At 43.6% G+C, this 24,954-nt stretch overlaps 1 protein-coding gene across 15 annotated transcripts in view; it reads left to right on the top strand.

Moving 5' to 3' along the window:
• FBRSL1 (fibrosin like 1) overlaps positions 1-24,954 on the top strand; it is a 545,433-nt gene that overhangs the window by 383,000 nt on the left and 137,479 nt on the right. For all 15 annotated transcript variants that reach the window (XM_044275607.1, XM_044275611.1, XM_044275609.1 and 12 more), the window contains one exon: positions 20,870-20,899. In XM_044275607.1, coding sequence (XP_044131542.1) covers positions 20,870-20,899 — 30 coding nt within the window. The remainder of the gene's footprint in view (positions 1-20,869; positions 20,900-24,954) is intronic.

Below are 24,954 nucleotides of genomic sequence, written 5' to 3'. Positions count from 1 at the left end.
TATATCTTCAGTACTAAGGTATATACTCAATACAAGTATATAGCAAATTAACTGTTAAAGATTCCTGTACATAGGCGCCAGCTGTCAGGGGGGGGATTGGCCATAGATCTTACAGGGAAATTTCCTGGTGGGTCAATGCCACCTGAGCCCTCCTCACTGCAGGCCATTGGAAGTTTTTGGGGATGTATTTTGTGATGAACTGTGGTATTTGGCTCTGTTGGGGTGGTACTGCATTGCTGGCCCAGCCTTACATCAGTTTGGGCCCAACTACAAAACTGAACCACTTTGAGTATTTTTTCCAGGGCCACTTTAAGTTCACAGTCCGCCCTTGCCGGCTGTCAGGAATTTTACGTGCATTAACATGCATGCCAATTGTGTTTTTTTTTTGTTTTTTTTTGTGGATTTGATGCGGTTTTGCCACAGATCTTACCTTTGGGTTTAAAAGATGAAATCCACACAAATGAACCACCCAAAGAATTGACATGCTGCGGATTTCAAAATCCACATGGCAGATCAATTTCTGGACGGAATCAAAGAGCAAAGTGTACGTGAGATTTGTCTAATCTCATACACTTTGCTTGATACTGTATTACACATGAGAATCTGCATAAAAAAATTGTACGTAATCCGCATTGTGTGCAGGTAGCCTACAAGGGATGTAAAAAGCAGAGGAAAACTCTGTGTTGCATACAAGTATTGTTGCAGATTTTGCTGTGGATTTTGAGAAGGTTGTAGTCTACTTTTACACTGGAGTTTTGGCTTTCCGTTTGTGAGATCCGTTCAGGGCTCTCACAAGCGGTCCAAAACGGATCAGCTTGCATTATAATGCATTCTGAATGGATAAGGATCCGCTCAGAATGCATCAGTTCAGTCTCCATTCCGCTTTGGAGACAGACACCAAAACGCTGCTTGCAGCCTGCATGAAACTGAGCCAAACGGATCCGTCCTGGCACATAATGTAAGTCAGTGGGGACGGATCCATTTTCACTGACACAATCTGGCACAATAGAAAATTGATCCGTCCTCCATTGACTTTCAATGGTTTTCAAGACGGATCTGTCTTGGCTATGTAATACAAGCGGATCTGTTCTGTCCGCACAAAACGTGAGTGTAAAAGTAGCCTTACAAAGAGTGGAATCTCTGGTAGAAAACCGCAACATGAATGAACATGCAGTTGATTTATCCTCCACACAACATACTGCATGTCAATTTCCACACAGAATTTTTTTGTTTATTACTACTGTACAATGTTGTGAATTTTCTGCCCCCCAATGTCATGGAGGAAAATCCACAGGTTGCACGCCCCATGTGGATTCCCCTAAGGAACATTTATTTTCAATAAGCCCTTATTTATGTGATATACAATTTCTGTATGATTAGATGGTTTTGTTTACATGTTACAGTTAAAAACATGCAGAATATCAGTGTTGCATAGCACAGTAATATTATTTGTCTAGAATTTGGTATTCTAGAGAAATTTGAGGGTTGTTACACTTCAGCAAATGGCATTTATCATGTAGAGAAAGTTAAAGGGGTTCTGCAGTTTGTTTAAACTAATGATCTATCCTGTGGATAGATCATCAGCATCTGATCGGCGGGGGTCCGACATCCTGGACCCCCACGATCAGCTGTTTGAGAAGGCAGCGGTGCTCCAGCAGCGCATCGGCCTTCTCACTGTTTACCGCTGGCCCAGTGACATCACAACTAGTATCAACTGGCCTGGGCGCGGCTAAGCTCTGTTCAATGAATGGAGCTTAGCCCCCACCCAGGCCAGTTGATACTAGTCGTGACATCACTGGGCCAGCGGTAAACAGTGAGAAGGCCGCGGAGCTGCTTGAGCGCCGCTGCATTCTCAAACAGCTAATCGGTGGGGGTCCCGGGTGTCGGACCCCCGCCGATCAGATGCTGATGATCTATCCTGAGGATAGATCATCAGTTTAAACAAACTGCAGAACCCCTTTAATACAAGTCACTTACTAAAGTATTGTGATTCTCCATATTGCCCCCTTTTCTGGTTTGATTTATTTTCCCATCACATTATACACTGCTCGTTTCCATGGTTACAACCATCCTGCAATCCAGCAGCAGTGGCCGTGCTTGCACACTAGAGAAAAAAAGCTCTGCCCTCTCTGGTGATCGGGACGGTGGGAGAACGCATAGACTAGCACTTTTTCCTATAGCGTGCAAGCACGGCCACCACTGCTGGATTGCAGGGTGGTTGTAACCATCGAAACGAGCTGTGTATAATGTGATGGAAAAATGAATCAAGGCAGCAAAGGAGGCAATATGGGTATTAACAATACATTAGTCAGTGCCTTGTAGTAACTTTATCTATATGATAAATGCCACTTTATAGTGGTTGTCCCTTTTCTACCTTTGTGGCATATTGCTAGGTTCCTGAAATGTGATATAGGTGTCGGTCCCACCTATCTCCATATTGAGGCTCCTGAAGTGAAGGGATATCAGCCATTCAAGCTTGGCCATGCTCTGTTCACTGCTGTAGGAGTTCCAAACATACCCGCGCGCTGTCTTAGCCATTCCTGGGGTCCCATAACAGTGAATGGAGCAGTGATCAAGCTTGCTCTTTATTCACTATGGGACTTTACAAGATAGCTGAGCATATTCACACAGCTACAGTATCATCTGTTGCCATAGAGTTCGATATTTATATATATTATTTTTTTAAAGAAAAAGTACATTAACAAAAAAAATTTTTCGGCATGATTACTACGCTTTTGTCAGTTATACTACGCTTTTGCACCAAAGTCCAGCAAAAGGTATCCTTTTTTTTTTTTTTTATAACGTAATGCTACTGTATGCATCCGGTTAACATATGCATTTTTTGCATACATTAAACGCAAGTTAAACATGATGTGAACCCATCCTAATATGTACAAAGTTTTTAGTTTCTTTGTTTCTCTATTTCTACATATGTTTCTACTGGGTTGTGGAAAACAATGGTAAGAACACAAAAATGTTTTACTTGTCTTCTAATATCTCTCTTCTGTGATCTCTTACCGTAATATATTTCTTTCTCTCATGAAGCCTTCTGATGTATTCTTTGTCATAACGGACACTAGTTTCACTCTCAGAAGATGCTTGTGACTCACACTGAGATTGCGGAGATGTTTCTACAATTTAGTCATTTCATTTGGGGGATTCCACCTTAGGCGAAAGAAAGAAAAAGAACCGTAGAATTTTTCTCTCAGTGAGAAAGAATAAAAACTAGGCTCTGTCCATACTGGTATTTAGTGTCTCTTTTTTCTACCTGGCAGCCCATTTTGTAAAGGTGCCCATACTCCTGTGGCCCTAACAAGCATCACTTCCGACTTTCCCATGTACATAAATACGCACGACTCGGCAGAGAACGTATGTGTTTTTAAGTGGGAACAGAGGTGAAAGCGGCTGCCAGAAGTCTTCCAGGTAGACAAAAGGATCGTTGCGCCCCATACACATTACATCTTTGGTCAGTCACCCCGAAGTGGTAGGTTTGGCTGACACTAAAATGATGTGTATGGTTAAACCCCACCAGCTAATGACATTTGGCCCATACTCCCTTTTTGATTGGCATTGATCATTTCACTAGGAAAAGCTTTCGACAAGCTTGTGCTGAAGGCTGTGAAGAGGTGTTTCCCACCTATTTGTGAATGCCACCAAGCTTATGATAGACATCCCAGTTATCATTCAGCTTTCACTATTGAACATCTAGGGTAAGTTCACATGGGGCAGATTTGATGCAGAATTTCTGCATAAATTCCATTCACCTGATTGGAGTTTGCATAAATCCATGCGCATGCTCCAGAAACTTTCCCAAATGTGAATTTACCAATAGATGGGGTCAATGCACATGATACTTGAAGAAAGCAGCTGCCAGGCTCATTAATTTCCAATGAAAACCAAAAGACTTGGTAGGCAGCAGCATCCTGCTCGATCCTTGACCGCAGCCCTCAGTTGAGGATATGCCAGGCCCAAAGACATTCGATCCAGTCAGTCACTTCCATCAGTAAACTTACCAACAATAGTTTTACATGAAGTGTCAGTAAAGCTATGTTCAAAACTTTAAGCGCCTCCTACGTAAATTCTGATGTAAAATTGCATGTCAAATCTTGCTCAGTTCCTACATGTTTATAGTCATATGCGCCATTTTTCCCCTTACCTATTGCAGCACCTGTGTGACTGTCGTACATCTTGTGAAGGTCGCTATGATCATTTATTCAGAATGGGATGAAATCGCAGACAGTTATTCCCCTTTCTCCCCTGCCTCTGATTAATTGCCTCATTCAGTTTTGACTGTATTGCAGTTAAACATTAATTCAGCAGGACCTAATAACGTATTCTGTTATGATCTTGCTTTTGCATTAATGACACGGCTGGGCCATTTTTTCTTTATTGAGGGGATGTGCATAATATAGAGATCTCAGAATCTACTGTTCAGATATTTTGTTTACTGGATGGTAAGAGACCTAAAGCAAACTGCATTATTTGTCATGAAGGGAAGAGTTAAAGGGAACCACCAGCATGCCCTTAAAGAGAATATGTCATCAGAAAATGACCTATTGTTTAAATAATATGTTTATATTTAACATATTTTTAAAGAATATCTATATTCAAATAAAAACCATAAATTCCCCTCCTGACCATTGTCTCTATGGCCCATGGGGCTGCAGTAAAACAAGTTTAGTAATGCTTTCTAAATGCTGTTAAGAAGAGCTCAGGCAAGATGGCGGCCTCCATGATGTGTGTTACTATCTGGTTTTAACTGGCAGATAACATTTTTGGTGACCTTCCCTTTTAGCAGCTGGTGTTTAGCTTTCTAAAGATGCCCCACAACAGACTGTTTTAGTATTGTATTGTAAAAGAACTAATTTATTACCCTAGATGAGTCTGGGTGATTAGCCGGGTAATAGATGAGTACTCCTGCTACATAATGCCCTAATGGTTGGTTGGGACAAGAGGCATCTATAGAAAGGTAAACCCCAGTGTTACAAGATGGCACCAAACCAAATTACAGGTTCCCTTTAGTTGTCCCTTTTAATTTCTTACTCCTTGGTATGACATGACTTTCTAGACTTTCAGACACACAGACCATCAGTGATCTCTACAATTAGTTTTCCAAGAGGAATCAATGCTTCCAGCTGACATTGTCAAAGCAACAGATGATTTTCTTTTATCAGCAGCAGAAACCATTTTTGGTACACATCCGTAAAAGCGTAACCTAGTTAATAGTTTATCCTAATATTGTTTGTGATAATTACAGCCATGGGAAAATAGTCCTTCCCATTACTGCATATTGCAAGACCAGCTTTTCATAAAACCTTACTACATAACTGCTACTGAATGTGAACCTAGGTCTCCGATGATTATTGTACTCGCCTTCTACTTGTGGCTGTAGTAAGATTGCGATACAGTAGTAAATGTGATTTACTCCCAGATTACACATTAACTTTTGATCAACTCTTTCTGCCAATGCATAACTAAAGGGTTCCCACAGGCTTTTCTTGCCATGTTATCCCAGTGATGGTTGTTGTATAATGCACAGTCACACACATCAGATTTCCCAATAGTTAGTTAATGTTGTCTACATTATGTTTATCTTGTTAGCAAAGCGTGCTTAGGCTACTTTCACACTTGCGTTCAGGGTTCCACTTGTGAGTTCCGTTTGAAGGCTCTCACAAGCGGCCCTGAACTGATCCGTACAGCCCCAATGAATGCTGAGTGGATGAGGACCCCTCAGTCTGGCACCGTTTGGCCTCCGTTTCGCTCAGCAGGCAGACGCCCGAACGCAGCTTGCAGCGTTCGGGTGTCCGCCTGGCCGTGCGGAGCCAAAACGGATCCGTCCAGACATACAGTGTAAGTCAATGGGGACAGATCCGTTTGAAGTTGACACAATATGGTGCAATTTCAAACGGATCCGTCCTCCATTGACTTTCAATGTAAAGTCTGGACGGATCCGTCTGACTAACTTTCAGACTTAGAATTTTTTCTGAAAAATAATGCAGACGGATCCGTTCTGAATGGATCCCATCATCTGCATTATAGGAGCGGATCCGTCTGTGCAGACACCAGATGGATCCGCTCCGAACGCAAGTGTGAAAGTAGCCCAAGTTCAAATAGACAAACATAACCGATACATGGATAGATGGGGATGTACATGAACACATAGGTACTTTGTCGGTATAGAGACATACATAGCCATAAAGAGAGCGTGATAGAGGCATAGACAGACAGACAGTAATATAGAGACATAGAGAGGGAGATAGACATACTGTAGAGCGAGATGGATAGAGACGTAGATGACATAGTTCACCTTTGGGTGGCCTTTCTGCCAGAACCCGCTGGACCTGCGGAGGGAAGCATACCTACCTGCTCCTTGGCGCTGGGTTATGGCTTCTTCATTTTGCTGCCATGAAGTCCAACCCCATGTTTCACATTATCCAGTGCAGTGACTAGTGTTGAGTGAATCGAAGTATCAAAGTGGACTGCAATCCGAATTTCCGGAAAAATTCGATTTGCTGCAAAGCCAGATTTCCTTGTGCTTCGTGGTAATGAATCAATTTTCCCTGAAAAAGCGGTTAAAAAATATAAATAAATCATACTTACCTTATCCATTTGAGAGGAAAGAGGCCGTCACGGCCACCTCGCTACGAGTTCCCGCTCAAAATCCCGTGCACAGTGACTTATGATGCCGGGCAGCGCTGGATCTTCAAGCAAGATGGCAGCGGAGGCCTCTTCGCGCTCAAATGGATAAGGCAAGCATGATAAAAAAAAAAATATATATTATTGACCCCTTAAAGGCCTTAATAATGTTAGATTCAGCAAATAGCGATCAATGCGGCATTTGAGGGGTTCAATGACGGGCAGCCCCTACTTACAAAGAAATGCGTTTCGTGCTGAAGTAATTCTTCATAATTTTAGTAAAATTTTTCAAGAACTTTCAAGAACTTTGCTCATCTCTAGCCGTGACATTTTGGGGCTATGTGACCCTTGTTAAACAAGGAGACCAGAGCGAGGCAGCAGCTTTGGGGGACTGAAGATGCTGGAACCCAGCAGCAGGGAGCAAGTAACTGTGCCTCCCTCTGCTAGTGTTGGAGGGTGTCTGGCAGAAAGGCCCTTGAAGGTGCACAAATTCCTAGCATAGCCTATTTCAATGTGAACACTGGCTCCCCTGAGTAGAGTGGTAATCCAGGATAGCGGCAGTCTTTGATAGATTACCACTGTTATCCAGTGTGAAAACCCTCATGAATATTGACTTGTTCTCCATAGCCTCTAATCACCAGCCATCTTTGTTTTTAGGTGAAGTTTTAAAAAATGAAAGGCAAGTTGTGATTGGTCGATGAGGGCATCAACTTCATGTAGGCCTATGTGTTTCTGTGATCATTATTGTTTAAGGTATAGTGTGCCTAAGGCCAGGTTCACATTACCATTTAGCTTTCTGAAGAACAGAATTTTTTTTTTTAAACGCATCCGTTATTTTGAGCATCAGTTATGGTCAGTTGACTGCAGAAAAAGTACTGCATGCAGGACTTCTTCTCCCGTCAAAAATAACTGATCTCTGGTGGAAGTGAAGCAAACAGCTCATAACTGATGCTCAAAAAAGACAGATCAGTTATTTTTAGTGAAAAGTGATCATAACTGATGCTCAAACGAACGGATCTGTTTTTTTTTTCTGTTCTTCTGACGGATCTGAAGAATGAAAAGCTAAATGGTGATGTGGACAGCCTAACCTGTATGAGATTCACATTTATACAGGATACCAATGGTTATTACTGTACTTGCCACGGTAGTAGCTGTGTTCCCCTTTGATTGTGGTACACTCCTGGGAACCCATTTGTAATACCCTGGAAATCACAAAAAACACAAACAAACAAGGGCATTGCAACTGGCAAATTGCTTCCCTAACAATAGGATCTGTCCCAGAGCCCTCACATCATCACTGTGCTGAAAAAATGTGCAGCCCACTTAATAACAATTATTATAAGAGAGGTTTTGTTGAACGTTTCACACTAATTAGAAGGTTTGCTTTGTTGTGGCTTCATTTTGTTGGGTTCTTTTCATTAATTGTCTGTTCCTTGGTGCTTAAATATGGCTTCTAGTCCATGAGAACTTCGTACTATTGTTTAAACACTATGCACAAATTCCTAGCTTTAAGAAAGCTGCCTTCTTAGTTCAAGAGAATGTCAAGCCCTACACCCTTTGTACCGGTACCACCTTTCAACACATCATTACTGTTAGAGCAGAAAACCATGTATTTCCATACATAAAAAGGCACAAGTTCTTATAGTGCAGCTCAACCTTTGAAGCCACTTCTCCACAGCCACCCCCAGAGTGCCATCAGCAGTTATTGCTCATCTATTCACTGAATAGAGCCGAAATAGGCAGCTCATCGGGCACCTCTGTTTTACAGCTTATTTGCTTCATGCATCTTGTTTATGCTGGGAGATCCTCCCAACGTATACATCAGACAGAAGCCTGTGAAACCTCGCCAAAAGATCACCAAATTGAGAAGACCACTCCCTTAGGGCACATTCACATGGGCATAGCAGTTTTTGCGGTTCGCAGAACACAGGTAACCGGTTGTGTGCCTTCCACATTTTGCGGAATGTCTGGCCCATAATAGAACAGTCATATCCTTGTTCATAATGCAGACATTTTGCTGGTGCCACAGAAAGGACATGTGGATGCGGACAGCACACCATATTTTACGGCTTTATTGAAGTGAATGGGTCCACTTCTGACCTGCCAAAAATGCGGATTGGATGCAGACGAAAAATACGTTTGCGTGCATGAGGCCTTATCCAGACCAGATTTCCTGTCACATATGTTCAGTTCCACCATTATTAAACATGCTGGCCATGTTCTGTGAGAAGACCATCCCCCTAGAAGACCACTTTTCAAGCAATCTTGGGTTTGTCGTATCATACAGGTCTAACTTGTATGAATAAAAAAAGAAATGGGTTAAAGGGGTTTTCCGAGACTATTTAACAGATGACCTATCCTTTGGATAGGTTATCAGTATCTGATTGGTGGGGGCCGACACCCAGGCCTTCTCGCAGCTCACCAAACACGGCACCGTGCATTGTACAACGTCTGTGCTTGTTATCGCAGATCAGCCCCATTCATTTGAGGCAGAGCTGCGCCAAGACCACATGACAGATGAACGTGACATCACTAGCTTAGGGAAAGCAGCGAGAAGACTGCGGTGCTCATAGGAGCGCCACGGCCTTCTGAAACAGCAGATCTGTGAGGGTGCTGTGTGCGGGCCCCCGACTGATCAGAGGTCTTGGAAGACCTCTTTAATACCGCTACTTAACCAACACCATGATTTGCACTTACACCCCTTTCATTTACATTTAAACTGTACAATGGTGGAGTTTTGCATGAAGGGTTGCACAGAAATCAGGAGATTGCTTTCAAAGATCTTGACCTATATGTTGTCATAATTTTTGGGGGCACCATGTGCCTACTTGGTGCTGCTTTTTCACTTGTGAAGTTAGCTTTGCAGCTAGGGGTATGCTCAGTAACGAAGCAACCTCACCAATCAATGCACTGTGTTTTATATTACTTATTACTAAATTGAAAAGGGTGTTTTACTACTTCAATAAAGAGCTGATACAGCACGAGGTACGTTTTTTATACAACTCTATGAACTTTGTCATTGAAAACATTATAGCCTTGAATGTGAGAGCACAGAGGAAAGCAATATAATTTGATTACCTATATTAATCAAGTAGAGTACAACATATAAAACCAGTAATGCGAATGTCTGACTGGAGCCAGATAACCGTCTTGTGCATCTTAGGAAGATTTATTTTCAGTAATATAATTCATTTGACATGAACGGATCATCATAATTGCTGTTGCCATGCATTTTTTTTGGTCTTTTAAAGGAACTGTCTGTTGGTTCTAAAGCGTTACTGACTTGAAATTAAAACAAAGATTTGTGCAGAGTAATTGTTTTGGGTTTTCATTAAATTTCTAAGCTGGCAGGGTAATTGTGTCTTAAATGCTGTGTAGATGGAGAAAAGCATTCTGGCGCATACTTAAAGAACTGAACCTACATGAGGAATTTACAAAAATGCTTTATTCATTGCAGGCACAAAACATCAGACATCATACAGTACATGACAACCTACAACCAGCCCTGTACCTCACATGGATCCAGATATATCCCCATTCTTTGTTCTTCCAGATTTATTTCTAACTGGCAGCCCAGGGGGCATGTCCTTTCTGCTGTAAATCTTTCCTGCTGCCACAGAAGATATGGCTGTTGGCAGTTGAAGATTTAAACCGAGTGCAATCGACCAACTCAATGGCCTTTACTCTGCGGATTTTCATCCCATAGATCTGGGCGGTATGCGCTTGTAATGTAGTGCAGATTTTATGCCCCCCAAATCCTGTTGAAAAATCTGTAGCATTTCCTCTACAGTATTTCTGCTATGCGTGGACATTCTGTCCAGATTTCTAGCGGCTTTTTAACAAATCTCATACATGTTACAGAAAAATATCTTCATGTAAATTTACACAAGGTGCATATTTTTTGTGTCGATTAAGCCTTTTTCATGCTGTAACACTTGAAATGTGCATTTTTGAAATGCTTATGGGAAAATGCCAGAATGAAGTGGCTTCCCTAGAACATAGTGGGGGAGATTTATAAACGGTGGCTTTTTCTTGATCTTAAATTGGTTGTGTAAGAATGGGGTGGTTTTGTTTTGGCAAACAGAGGAACATCTGACAGAATAGTAAATGCCCCTGCTTCTTAGGATAGGTCATCAATATGAGAAAATCTGACAAGCGGGTTGCGAAATGCTTCAAGATGATAACAGGTGCACACCACTTAATAATTCTTTAGCCGCTTGGCTGGTCCATGCGCCAGGTAGGGAGTCTCTCTCTTTGTCTATAGTGCATTTCATAAATGCCCTTGTGAATGACGAAAAAAAAAACATTAACCACCATAATACTGTGGGGAAAAAGGGTGTATGTACCAAAAGGTTTCAGAAAACGCACCTTTTGGTGCATACTGACATTTAGGGCTCTTTCACGCCTGCGTTATTGTCTTCCGGCATAGAGTTCCGTCGTCGGGGCTCTATGCCGGAAGAATCCTGATCAGGATTATCCTAATGCATTCTGAATGGAGTGAAATCCGTTCAGGATGCATCAGGATGTCTTCAGTTCCGGAACAGAACGCTTTTTGCTCCGGCCCAAAAAAACTGAAGACTTGCCGCAAGGCCGGATCTGGAATGAATGCCCATTGAAAGGCATTGATCCGGATCCGGCCTTAAACTAAACGTCGTTTCGGCGCATTGCCGGATACGACGTTTAGCTTTTTCTCAATGGTTACCATGGCTGCTGGGACGCTAAAGTCCTGGCAACCATGGTAAAGTGTATTGGGGAGCGGGGGAGCAGCATACTTGCCATCCGTGCGGCTCCCAGGGCGCCCCAGAGTGATGTCAGGGCACCCCAGGCGCATGGATGACGTGATCGCATGGCACGTCATCCATGCGCATGGGGCGCTCTGACGTCTCTCTGGAGCGCCCCGGGAGCCGCACGGATGGTAAGTATACCGCTCCCCGCGCCTACTATGGCAACCAGGACTTCAATAGCGTCCTGGGTGCCATAGTAACACGGAAAGCATTTTGAAGACGGATCCGTCTTCAAATGCTTTCAGTACACTTGCGTTTTTCCGGATCCGGCGTTTAATTCCGGCAAGTGGAGTACACACCGGATCCGGACAACGCAAGTGTGAAAGAGGCCTTACTTGAATTGAGGATGCATGATTTCTTAATTTTTCTTTTGACCTACAGAGAAGCTATGCAAAAATGAATCAAAAATTCAAGTGGTGGCTTTGTTTTGGTCATGCTGCTTTACTGATGTAGAAGGGGATATATGTAGGCCTAGGCTTGTCCATATGTAGGACAGATTGGAAGACTTGTTGAGACTGCTATACCTTAGTGCTCTCTTCTGTATTCCCTGCTCATGGGCACTCCAAAAAATCCACTTCTTGATTGCTACTTCACAACAGGGGCTCCTGAGAGCTCACAGCAAACAGACCAGAAGATGCTTCATTGCCTCTCGAAATGAGCTCTGCCGCTCAGGGCCATCGGCAGCTGACAGAAGTAATACAGAACATGCTTCTCTGTTGTTTTTCCTCCTAACTTGCTATCATACCTTCTTACTCCCCAAAAGCTGTTATGTTAAAACCCAAATGTGAGGCGTATTACTGGAAAGCGCAAGCCGTAAGAAAAATCACTGTTGGTAACATTGATGCGAAAGTATGTTGAAAAATAATAAATTCAGGTGTAAATACTCTTCTTGGTAAAAGCATTGATAATTTTATCAGCTCCCAGTTTATACTGGAAATCTATCACTGCCGAGTTCTGTGAATACGTAGAAATGCAAGGCCTCGTGTCAAGTATGTTTGTGCAGATCACGGAAATATACAAGATTGTAAGTAACTTGTTAAGTGTGCCGGCTGAACGGTATATGCATGCATATTACTTGTTATTCACAGTGCAGTGGACAAAGGGTTTCCTGAAAAGCAAGTTTGAATTTTAATTCAGAGCTCATTATATAAAGCTCTAAAAACGTGCTCCTCAGTGCGACTACAAAGGCGTCACTTAGTGATTATCAGTATGAAAAACAAAGCAGATGTCAAGACAACTTGACAAAAATCGTTAAGAAAAAATCCTTTTGCTAGGTTTTGATACGTGACATTTACAATTCTGTCAGATGTTCCAAATCAACAAACTACAAAATCACTTTCACTGAATGCTGACTCCACGGAAGTTTTCAGACTCTTAATACAGGGCATGTGACAGAATCTTAAAGGGGTCGGACAGTTTATATTAGCTGGTAAAAGCGCATGTGAGCAGCTAGTAATAAGCATTATTAAACTATCGGCACTGATGTCCAATAGCTTAATATGAATAATGTTTACGTCAAGTCCCCTGACCTGTGTGCCAGCACTGTGCGGGGAACATGGCCGTTGGTGGAGAATTCCGTCCATCATCACCTCCATTCACTTACACCGTGGACAGACTGCACTTGCGCTAGTTTCCTGCTAGTGAATGGAGGCTGCTGGTGGATGGAATCCTCCATCAGTGGCCATGTTCCCAGTGCAGGGCACCTGCCTGTAAGTAATGAGTAATTCATATCAAACTGCTCTACATTAGTGCTGACAGTGTAATCATTCCTATTACTAGCACTATAAACTGGCCAGCCCCTTTAAATCTCAGCAAGAGCAAAGTCTTTCCTTAAAATTCTCACAATTCAAATGCATGAGAGGTTGACAGAGCTGAATGTAAATTAATCTAATCTCGTTTCATCTCCCATGGAAATTAGGGTATGGCCCGATGGCATCAGGTCACATGCCACTAAGCTTCACCCACCCGTGGCAGCCAATGACCATACGTTTTTTGCAGTAAAATTGTGTCACCAGTGGGTGTGATTTAGCCCATGTCGCCAGCCACATCATCAGGCCTTAATGTTGCAAGATTTTCACTTACAGGAAATGTTTGGGTGGTCGAACATTTATTCCCAATCATTGCCACATGTAAAAATGTATGGTCTAATTGGTTGACAGATAAGCAAATGCTCCTTTGCCTTTGATCACATCTTTCATGTAGACTTTAAAATCATTATTTGTCAGCCGCACGTCACTGATTTGCTGCTGACTGTAATGAAACTCTAAGTGAAAAAACAATTGCGTGAATCTTTGTAGTAAAAGCAATGGTGTTGGTTATTTATTTTCTTGAGGATTTTTTCAAGGCGCCTATGCATGTAATGTTTTAGCGCCATTATCCTCATAAATAAAATTATCCCAGCTATAGCTCTTATGAATGAAACCCGTATCCTTGCATGTCCTGTAGGCAATCCTTGGGATAGGTCATCAGTATCAGATTGGCAGGGGTCTGACTCCCGACACCACGCAATCATCATGAGTTTTCACAATCAGGACTGCAGTAACCACAGTGGAGAGAAATGTTTTGTGCCTGGTCCTCGTGATCACTGTGTGTGTCAGGAGTTGGACCCTTACCAGTCTAAACTGAAGAACTATCCTAGGTCATCAATAAGTACGTCATAGACTGGTCCTTTTAAGGTGACACAAAAATGTGACCACTTAGCCAATCACTGGCAGAGGTGAGTCGTCACTGGTCACATGTTTTGTGTCGAGAGGGACCAGGAAGTGGAGCAGCCTGGGATCGGTGAGGTGAGTATGTTCCTTTTGAATATAAAATGGTTTTCACTTTTGCGTGGTCTTACATTATTACTTATAACACTGAAGCATATGGATTATTTTACACTACCGCACAGTATGGGCGGTTATTTACGTCTGTTTTGATCTACACTCTCAATATTATTTGCTATGTGTGAAGTGAAACCTCATAAATCTAATTAGGCTCTGCCTATGGAGACCTGTGTTCTAAATTAGTAGAAGTCCTCTTTTTATATGATCAATTAGGACATTTGTGTAACAGAAGTGAATGCAGCAGTGGGCAGAATTTGTGACTATTGTTCTAAGTTTTGTAACACAGATCATCAGAGAAATGTCAGAAATGTAATGACATTTTTTCAAATATTTGATTGTATTGTCTAACCCATGACTTCAGACACCAACAGTAAAATGACTATATAAATAAATAAAACAGCATAAGGGCTGCCTAAGGCTCAATCTGTTACTCATAGCTCCAGCCTTGCTCACTTCATCCTGTCTGCTGAAAGGCCACAGGGAGGCCCGGGCTCGTTTTATCAAACTGTCAAAGAGCCGCTAGAGCTAACAGAAGCCCTCTCATGCCTGGGGCGAGATCGAGACAGCATTCAATTTCCAGCCCCGTTTCATTTCCGTGTTGCTGCTGGGCAGCTTTGGATCTGAACTCAGTGGCTCCATGCCATCCAAAAATGGCTTGTGGGACCCTCCAAAGGATAGAGTGCTGAAATTGCTGCTATAAATCAGCATCCCCTCCTGACTTGGCAAGAGCTGGAAGTTCTGGCACCGTGGCTCTGCGGCTGCTTTGAGTCCCATTAGCAGGTTTTGCTGTCAGCTTGGCTCCGGATAAAACCCTCCTCTCCCATCATCGTCTAGTACCCCTGCAGACATGAAATCTGTGCCAGGCTGAACAAGTCTCTCCACCTTTCTGCAATCCCATGCCAAACTCAAAAGGAGTGCGATCCTGAAAGAGAGGAGGAGAATGTGGGGGAGGGCCTAGATTCAGAAAATATGTAACAAAGGCTGCTAATTACATTCTTTCTCTATCATTTAATGAACAAGAGCTTTGAAAAGTGCCGTGGAATCTGCAGCGCTGAAGAAAAAGCCCGTGGAGATGATGTATAGGCCTCACACCGGACCCATTCCCTGTAGAGAAACTTAAACATAGCATTGTTCTTAAGCTTCTGACACCGAGGTTTTGTTTACAGACACACAAGCGTGCTAATAAAATGTAAGATTATAGGTTTGGGCTTTCATATGTTTGAAATGACAGCGTTCTCAAGAATCTGTGACCTGCCAACTGCGTTTTCTGTATGGAAAGGGCAGCTACCTAGCAACAGCTATTTGGCTTGGTTTCTAGACTCCATTCTTGGTGCTGTGAATTAAGCACAGAGATTGAACACACACACAGTACCACCTAGTGAGATACTTCTTTGGACTATCCTCTCTGCATAGTAGAGAAGGTGGCAGTGCGAGGTTGGAGCTGTTAGCTTTAGTTGTGTCACTCAGCCAGACGGAATCATAATGCAACGGCGGCAAGATGGCCGTATAGGATACAGACAGAATGTCAAAGGCTTATACAATTGTGTAAATATGTGTTAATGTTATCCCTGCTATGAGTTTTAGCTAATAGTTTAGGCCAGTGTTGGCTTCTGAATGTAATGGATTTCCAAAAGTCAGGTGTATGGGAGAAGTATTAGGGCTCATTCAGACAGCCATATCCGTTTTTGCGGTCTGCAAAAAAAAGGATATCGGCTGAGTGCATTCTGCATTTTGTGGAACGGACCTGCCTGTCCTATGATAGGCTACTTTCACATCTGCGTTTTTAATTTAGGTTTTGAGATCCGACAGAGGAATTAAAAGGATCCGTTCCATTTAATACATCCTGATGGCTCAGTTTCCGCCAGATCCGGTTATATTTAGAACTGAGCAAACCTGTTCAGGAAGGAAAATCATTGTAAGTAAATGAGCGCTGGATCTGTTTTTTTCTGTAAGGACAAAAGTGAACAGTTTATTTCAGGTTTTGAGATCCTCTGCCTGATCTCAAAACCTGAATTAAAAATGCAGATGTGAAAGTAGTCATAGCATTTCTATCTCTTGTTTGCGGGGCCACGGAATGTAAGTACGGATAGCACACGGTGTGCTGGCCTCATCTTTTGCAGCCCCATTGAAATGAATGGGTCCGCATCCGTCCTGCAAAATTGTGGAATGGATGCAGGCACAAATATATGGTTGTGTGAATAGACCCTTAGGGCTCGTTTACACAAAGTTATATTGCGCATACGGTCCATATACGGAACCATTCATTTCAATGGGTCCACAAAAGATGCGGACAGCACTCTGTGTGCTCAGGCCGAATCCACACGGCCGTGTTCCGCGGCCGAGAGCGGTCTGTGGTAACACAGCCTGGATTCCTGTTCAGAGCAGGAGCGTACAGCGTTATTGGTTGCTATGACACAGTGCGCTTCATGCTGCTGCTGCTGTACAGTAATACACTCGTATAGTGTATTACTGTACAGAGCGGCGGCATGAAGCGCATGGCGTCATAGCAACCAATGACGCCGTGCGCTCCTGCTCTGAACAGGAATCCAGCCCGGCATACCACGGACCGCTCTCGGCCGTGGAACACGGCCGTGTGGATTCGGCCTTAGACTGATGCAAATAAGTGTCGATCAATGTTTTTGTTGGTGCTTGTCCAGCCTGAACATCGGGCAGTGTAATAGTAATATATATTGTAACCAGGGGTGCACCTAGCCTTTCTGCTGCCCCCACCCCCCAATGCCAATTTCTTACCTAACCCCTTAGCCACAATGCAAGCGCTCATTGCCCATGGCCCTTCCGCTGCCCCCCTCTTGCCCCTACCTGGTGTTGCCTGAGGTGATAGCCTCACCTGGCCTCATTGGTGGTGGACCCCTGTTTGTAACCCTACTACATGAGTACAATATAATACAGTAAGTGCAGAGCGTTTTCACTATCTCCGTGTATGAACCTGTGAGGTCTTGAGACAATGTGCTGCTGTTTTAAAATACTTGTCATCTACCTTACAAGACACCTTCATTTGTGTCTGTCAGGTTCCAAATATAAAGCGTCCCGACTTGAACCTGCGGAGGAAGGGCTTTTATTTACAAAATGAGGGGGGCAATTAGCGTGTGCCTTACAAACATTCTTGGTGGAATTAGAAGGCAATTGGCACAACTAAGCAAGTAATCCTTTTACAAGCCTTTCTGAAGGAGGCCCACTGGGCTGTTTACTGTTTAGTTTCTCCTCTGGGAGTGTTAACAGGGCCCTTTGGAAACTCCAGGTAATTGAGGCTCTTGTCTTTTGCTGAGAGCTCCCAGAGCTGTCATCACTTGCTATTCTGTACATTTCTTTACCTTGATATTTTGACAAGGGCTTTTGTCCTGATGACAACAGCTGCGTGGGAGGCAGAGCTGAAGGTCTTTTTTCATGTCCTTTGTGCAGGCCTTTTTCTCAATTGTTGACATTCCTCTGGGCAAAGCTTGTGTGCAAACTTGTTGTGTACCTTGTCTTGTGTTCTCAGACTTTTTTTTGTCTTATAATGAAGCACAAGAAACTTCCCTTGTCTTTATAAGGGCCGCTTCACACGAGCGGATGCCGTGCGTGGCATCCGCTCCGTGAAAGAGTGCCAAGACCCGCTGCAGACTGCAGAGGCACGGAGCGGTAACATGACTGTTAATGCTCCGTGCCTCTCTGTGATCTCTTTACTACGAAATCACAGTGACAACTGTGATTTCGTAGTAAAGAGATCACAGAGAGGCACGGAGCATTAACAGTCATGTTACCGCTCCGTGCCTCTGCAGTCTGCAGCGGGTCTTGGCACTCTTTCACGGAGCGGATGCCACGCACGGCATCCGCTCGTGTGAAGCGGCCCTAATGCAGCTTCCAAAATAAGTCCATGGATTCTCCTGCAGGTCAGCTAGAATTGGGATCTACTTTGAAGACAACCTGTCACCTCTACTGACATGTCTTTTTTCAGTAACTACTTGCGTTCCACATGTAGTAAAAATTTAGGAGCCTCTTTTCTTATAACTGTATTATTCCTGCTAGAAGTTTAAAAATAAATGTACAGCTCATTGACAAAAACAGGAACTCTCCAAGAAGCAGTTAGAATTGAATGAAACTTTGTGTGGATATATTAATGATATATATAAGTGACTATGATATTATAGCTATTGAAAGGAGGCTCTAGTACCCTGTAGTAGTCAAGCTGCATACAACTGTCACTATGATTCTGTAGAAGGTAGGTCAAGCAGAGGCACACAGCATTATAAATCATGATAATGCTGTGCGCTCCTGCAAGTGCAGAATGTAGGATCATGCTCAAGCACTGATTACCGCAATAGACTCGCTCGTGTGTAAAAGCCCTAAGGGTGGCGTACCAGCTGGTCCCTATAAATGTTCACTTGACGATAAATCTGGCGATCGGACAAGCCAAAGAAGTGTTGCAATTCTGGATGAGGCGTTCCTGTTGTTTGTGGGCAAGCATTATCCTTCCGAAAAATGCCATTGGGAAGCCCTGCCCTGAAAGGCAACACATGTGGCCGCAGGATATCCTTCACATATGACTCAGCTGTTAGTGTCCCTCATATCACGATCGACAGTCTTCTGCATTGGTTTCCCAGATCATCACACCAGCAGTTGGGGCAGCATTGCTCACCATGAGACCTCCATACCCACTTGTCATTGGATCTCAAACAGAATGATGGGATCCAGTTCACAGCAGGCTGGCTGTCTGTGGCAGGATAAGCAACAGGCTCTGTGACCATGACAACAGGTTGCCTTCTGCTAAGTACCTAGAAATGGCCCTGCCAGGGACATGTGTGTATGTGTGTGTGTAACGAAGAGGCCACCTGTGTCTGGATGGTGGACCATGAAACTGTGGGAACTGCTCATGCTTGTCAGTGGATCAAATGATCCTCCCTACTGGTGGTCTGTCTGGGCCACCCTGAGACTGTTCACCATGTGTGCATGCCCTCACGTAACTGCTGTTCCTAACAGCTAGGTCATAACGGCCTATGGGAAATTAATCAAAACCACCATCCTGTTTTTCTCAGTCCGGTGATGCTCCCCTCTAAAAGTCTGTCAACCACGCAAAATGTCTGAGTGCGTCATAGAGGCATGTCTAGCAGTTAACGATCTCTCACCAAGAGGTACACTACCCAAAGATAGCCTCTGAGATCCTTTTTATAGGGCAGCAGAGGCGTTGGGAGCACTTTTATTCTGTCTTGTGGCAAGATGCAGTATCTACAATGGAACTCTAAAGTGGCGGATGTTGAAGACATCCATTTAACGTATTAGTTTCTTGTATACGTTAAACGTAAGAGAAAAACGTTATGTGAACCCAGCTTGAAGTAGGAAAAAATTGAAAATGCCACCTGTGATACAAATTGTAACTTTAGTATGGCAGAATACTGCACTAATGGCATTCATAAATTGCCCCTGTAAAGAAATGTGGTTTATCCGCATGTGAATTTTTGCTTGTTTGTCAAATTAGGGAGTTGTGAGCAATTTTGTGTCCCCCTTCCTTTGTATGAAGTGGCCTTTCTCCCTGTCTGTCAACAGCATTGAAATACGAAGTGGGAAAGAGTATTGTCACAGCTGTGAGTATGGCAGTGGAGTAGAGCCATTGATTCCAATGTAGTGGTAGTTATGCACTGTATGCTCACCACTATTGTCTATTATGCCTTTTGACTGAAATTGCATATCTATAAAAGTGTTTTTACAATGCTTTAATTCACTACTAAATAAGTGTCTAGTTCATAATGTAAACAAAAAATACTATTGTGTAAATTTATGAAAAAAATGTTAGAATGGAAAAAAAATTTATAGTGTAAAAAAATGCGTGAAAAGAAATGTCAGTATTTTGCAGTGAAGTTATTAAATTGTGGGATTTTCCAGTTTAGATAATGTATTCTCATATAACCTATTAGGGAATTTTGAGCCAATAGTGTTGGGGGGGGGGGGGGGTCCTGTTCAGGATCTGCATCCATTGGCCAGAGTAGATAAAGGTTAGGCTACGTTCACACTAGCGTTTTGGCTTTCCATTTGTGAGATCTGTTCAGGGCACATCAGTTTACCTCCGTTCCATCTCCATTCCGCTTTGGAGGCCGACACCAAAACGCTGCTTGATGAGGATAGTGAAACTGAGCCAAACGGCTTTGGCACAATAGAAAACTGATCCGTCCCCCATTGACTTTCAATGGTGGTCAAGACGGATCAGTCTTGGCTATGTTAAAGATAATACAAACTGATCCGTTCTGAACGGATGCAGACGGATGTATTATCTGACGGATCTGCACAAAACACGAGTGTGAAAGTAGCCTTAGAAAGAGTGGAGGACCTGTCCTGTCCTGCATTACACAGACAGTTCATTGATTTGATTGTGAACTATATCATGCTTCCGTGTTTTCGGCATATTATTATTATTTTTTTTAAACAAGAATGCTAAATATCCAGTGTTTGTTCTTTCCTAAAATGGGAAAGTGATCCAACATACAGCAGGCTATTTCAATAGAACTGATTGAAAATCATACCTATTTCTAGCTAATTAGGAAATGATATGAATACACTTGTGTGAATTGAATAAATGACTTCTTAAAGTAGTATCCGTCTTGTAATTGATGTCTTTGCTTCTTTTTGTTACAGTGTGATAGTGAAAGCGATATCGACGATAAGGTAAGACTAAAATGTATTCTTTGCATCTCTACTAAAAACCTGGAAACTCTGCCAATATTTTTAATTCTAAAATAGTTTTTGGGTATGGTTATATAGTGAAGGATCTGTACATGTCACATTTAAGTCTTGTATTTATTATATGTTGTGAAGATTTCTCAAGATGTACCTGTGACGAAAGGTTTCAGTAGGCCCATTGGCGATTGAAACATACATCTTTGAGATGAATAGGGCCTATACTTTTGCCAAACAAGGACTGCAAATACTTAAAGGGCTTGTCTCCGATAAATAAAAACTGGGGCAGCAGCAATATATTTGATAACCTTTAAAAAAAAAAAAAAAAAGTCATACTCATGTCACATCACTACAACTTCCAGTATTGTGCTCCATGTCTCTCCACCAGTGTTTGTTTTCCAGGCTGCAGAAGTGACACCCCTATACAACATGTCACCGCTGCAGTCATTCACTGGCTTCAGCAGTAATGTCGCATATAGGCCAGTGATTGGCTGTACGGTGACCTGTGTGCATGTGATGTCACAGCTACAACCAGGCAGGTGACACAAATGCCGTAGGACCGGAGTGGTACACTGACGCCGCAGGCAAGATAAGTGTGATGCTTTATTATGATTTAATATTTACTGCTGCCTAAGATTTTAATTATCTTGGACAACCCTTTTAAGGCTGTAAGATTAAGAAACCATTCAGGACGCTTTGGAAATGTCTGTCTAAAACCTATAGGACAGAAAGTGAGCCACATATACTCTCCTGCTATAAGGCTACTTTCACACTTGCGTGATCCGCTCATATAATGCAGACGGTGGCTCCGTTCAGAACGGATCCGTCTGCATTATATTGTTAAAAAATTTCTAAGTGTGAAAGTAGCCTGAACGGATCCGTCCAGACTTTACATTGAAAGTCAATGGGGGACGGATCCGTTTGAAGATTGAGCCATATTGTGTCATCTTCAAACGGATCCGTCCCCATTGACTTACATTGTAAGTCTGGACGGATCCGCACGGCCAGGCGGACACCCGAACGCTGCAAGCAGCGTTCAGGTGTCCGCCTGCTGAGCAGAGGCTGAACGCTGCCAGACTGATGCATTCTGAGCGGATCCGCGTCCACTCAGAATGCATTAGGGCTGGACGGAAGCGTTCGGGGCCGCTTGTGAGCCCCTTCAAACGGAGCTCACAAGCGGACACCCGAACGCTAGTGTGAAAGTAGCCTAATATGGACAAAAACTGCACATCTCCCATGTAAGTGTTCCCCATATCTGATTGCAACGAAACTTAAAGGGGTTGTGTCACTTCAGCAAATGGCATTTATCATGTAGAGAAAGTTAATACAAGGCACTTATTACTAATGTATTGTGATTGGCCATATTGCCTTCTTTGCTGGCCATAATCCCTGCATATAAGCAGTGTATAATGTAATGGAAAAATGAATCCATCCAGCAAAGGAGGCAATATGGACAATCACAATACATTAGTAAGTGCCTTGTATTAAAGGGGTTGTCCAGGTTCAGAGCTGAACCTGGACATACCTCCATTTTCCCCCCGCCAGCCCCCCTGACATGAGCATCGGAGCAGTTCATGCTCCGATGCTCTCCTTTGCCCTGCGCTAAATCGCGCAGGGCAAAGGCATTTTTCTGAGTTCCGGTGACGTACCGGGCTCTCTATGGGGCTGACAGGCAGCCCGGTGACGTCACCGGCACTGATGGGCGGGATTTGGCTCTGCCCTAGCCAGTAAAACGGCTAGGGCAGAGCTAAAGCCCGCCCCTCAGAGCCGGTGACGTCACCGAACACACTGCTGGGCGGAAGTTACCGCCCGGCAGTGTGTTATTGAAAACAAAAGAGCCCGTGCCCTGCGCGATCTAGCGCAGGGCACTGGAGCGCATCGGAGCATGAGATGCTCCGATGCCAGGCTCAGGAGGGCTGCCGGGGTGAAAATAAGGGTATGTCCGGGTTCAGCTCTGAACCCGGACAACCCCTTTAACTTCATCTAAATGATAAATGTCATTTGCTGAAGTGAGAGAACCTTATTTAAAACTCATTGCAGCCTGATGAATCTACTTATGTTAATAATAATATTCATATAGTGCCACCGTATTCCGCAGCACTTTACAAATTCATAGTGTTCATGTACAAAACAAAAAAAAATGTAATTGGCTAATGGAAGCCATCATTGAACTGAAAGGACTGTTGGTGTTAGTTACAAATCTGTTAGTAAAATGATCATTATCAGAACTTAGGATAGTTCTAGGGCTGAAACGATTACTCAAATTAATCGATTAAATCGAAAAAAAAAAATCCTCGAATCGATGATTCGTTTGTGCCATGTAACCACAGAGTGTGAGTGAAGAGCTTGCTATTACTCGTGCTCCGTGGTCACCCGCCTGCCTGCACAATGCTGCTTTGGATCCTGAAGTGCACACATCGTCAGGACATTTTAGTTCACTGGCGCTGTGGCTGGGCACTGATGGCTCCGAGGGTGTGTGTGATGATGGCATTGGGGGAGGAGCTGATGGCAGTGGGAGGGGGAGCAGCTGATGACATGGGGGGAGCTGGTGTCATTGTAGGGTTGCTGATGGCACTGGGTGGGGGGGAGTGGAGCTGATGAACTGGGTGGGGGAGAGCTGAAGGCACTGGGGGGGAGTGGAGTTGATGAACTGGGGGGGGGGGGAGCTGATAGGAATGGGGTGGGGGAATGGAGCTGAAGGCACGGGTGGGGGAGAGCTTAAGGCACTGGGGGAATGGAGCTGAAGGCACGGGTGGGGGAGAGCTTAAGGCACTGGGGGAACAGAGCTGATGGCACTGGGGGGAACTGATGCACTTGGGCTGATCGCACAGAGCGGAATGAAGGGTGTTGGGGTAATCTATTCTTACCTGCTCCCTCCTGCTCTGGTCCTGTTCTGTGGCTCCTGGATTTTCTTCACTGGACTTCTTGTTCCCACCATTCAACTTATGTATAGACATGGTCATGTGTACTGCTGCATCCAGTGACAGGCCTCAGCGTGCCACTTTGGGAAATGTCGCAGATAAGGCCACAGATTGGCAGCAGTGGTGCATGTACCATAGCCATATGGAAATTGACAGGCAGAGACTTGGGAAGTCCATGGAAGACAGTCTGTAAGGAGAGATGAGTAAATTTTAAAAAAATCAGTTCAGGCCCAGTATTGCTAAATCAGCCATCCATTTTGATCTGGGTCCAAATAGCTTTGATCAACAGTGCTCTAGTGGCCTAGAAAAATGTCTCTCTCTACTCTCTCCCTCACCAGTTAGGTTTGGTTCACTTCTGGAGTATAGGCTCGGACAGGAGCCTCCATGCGGGGACGCCATTTGTGTTAGACCTACAGTATACTGGATTTGGCGATTCAATTCTTCTGTTCCTGGAACAGAAGAATGGAAATTTGCCACAGATGTGTGTGTATATGTTGGTAAGGCTGATTAGTCAGCCTGCATTTGTGGGAGGGGCGGAGGCTCTTCATATACGAGCCACACCCTCACTCACAGGTGTGTGTTTTCAGGTGCCCCACCCTCCCTCCCTTATCTTCTCATTTCCACAGGGTATGCCCACTTACAGGCCTACCCACGATCATGGCTTAGGGCACACAACAAGCCATTTAGTCAGGTCAGCTAAGACACGCCTAGCTGGGTTAGGTTGTTCCTGTTGTTTTCTCCCTAGGGTTCTTCGGATACCTCTTGGCCATAGCCATGACCACAAATATATATATATATATAATATATCCATGGAAAAAGTCTGGCAGCACTGCCTTGTAGCTTTAAAGATGTAGGGTGCCCGCGGTGATCCCTCGATTCGGGACGGAAAACAGAGAATGAAAGTCCGCAGCACTCCTTTAAAGATAAAATGTGCTCTTTATTCACACATATCAAGTGAGTGCATTTGAGGATGCCTGTCCTGGATCTATTGACATGTCTATGTATCTATTAAGACATTCAGATGCGTGAGGGGCATTATTACATACAAACAGAACAGAACCCAGTTGCTAATAATGACTGGCAGCTATAGGGCAATGTAATGCGGACTGGCAATCATTCTTT

The sequence above is a fragment of the Bufo gargarizans genome, chromosome 1 (assembly GCF_014858855.1).
Source record: "Bufo gargarizans isolate SCDJY-AF-19 chromosome 1, ASM1485885v1, whole genome shotgun sequence".
NCBI lineage: Eukaryota > Metazoa > Chordata > Amphibia > Anura > Bufonidae > Bufo > Bufo gargarizans.
This window is presented reverse-complemented; position numbering and strand designations above follow the sequence as displayed.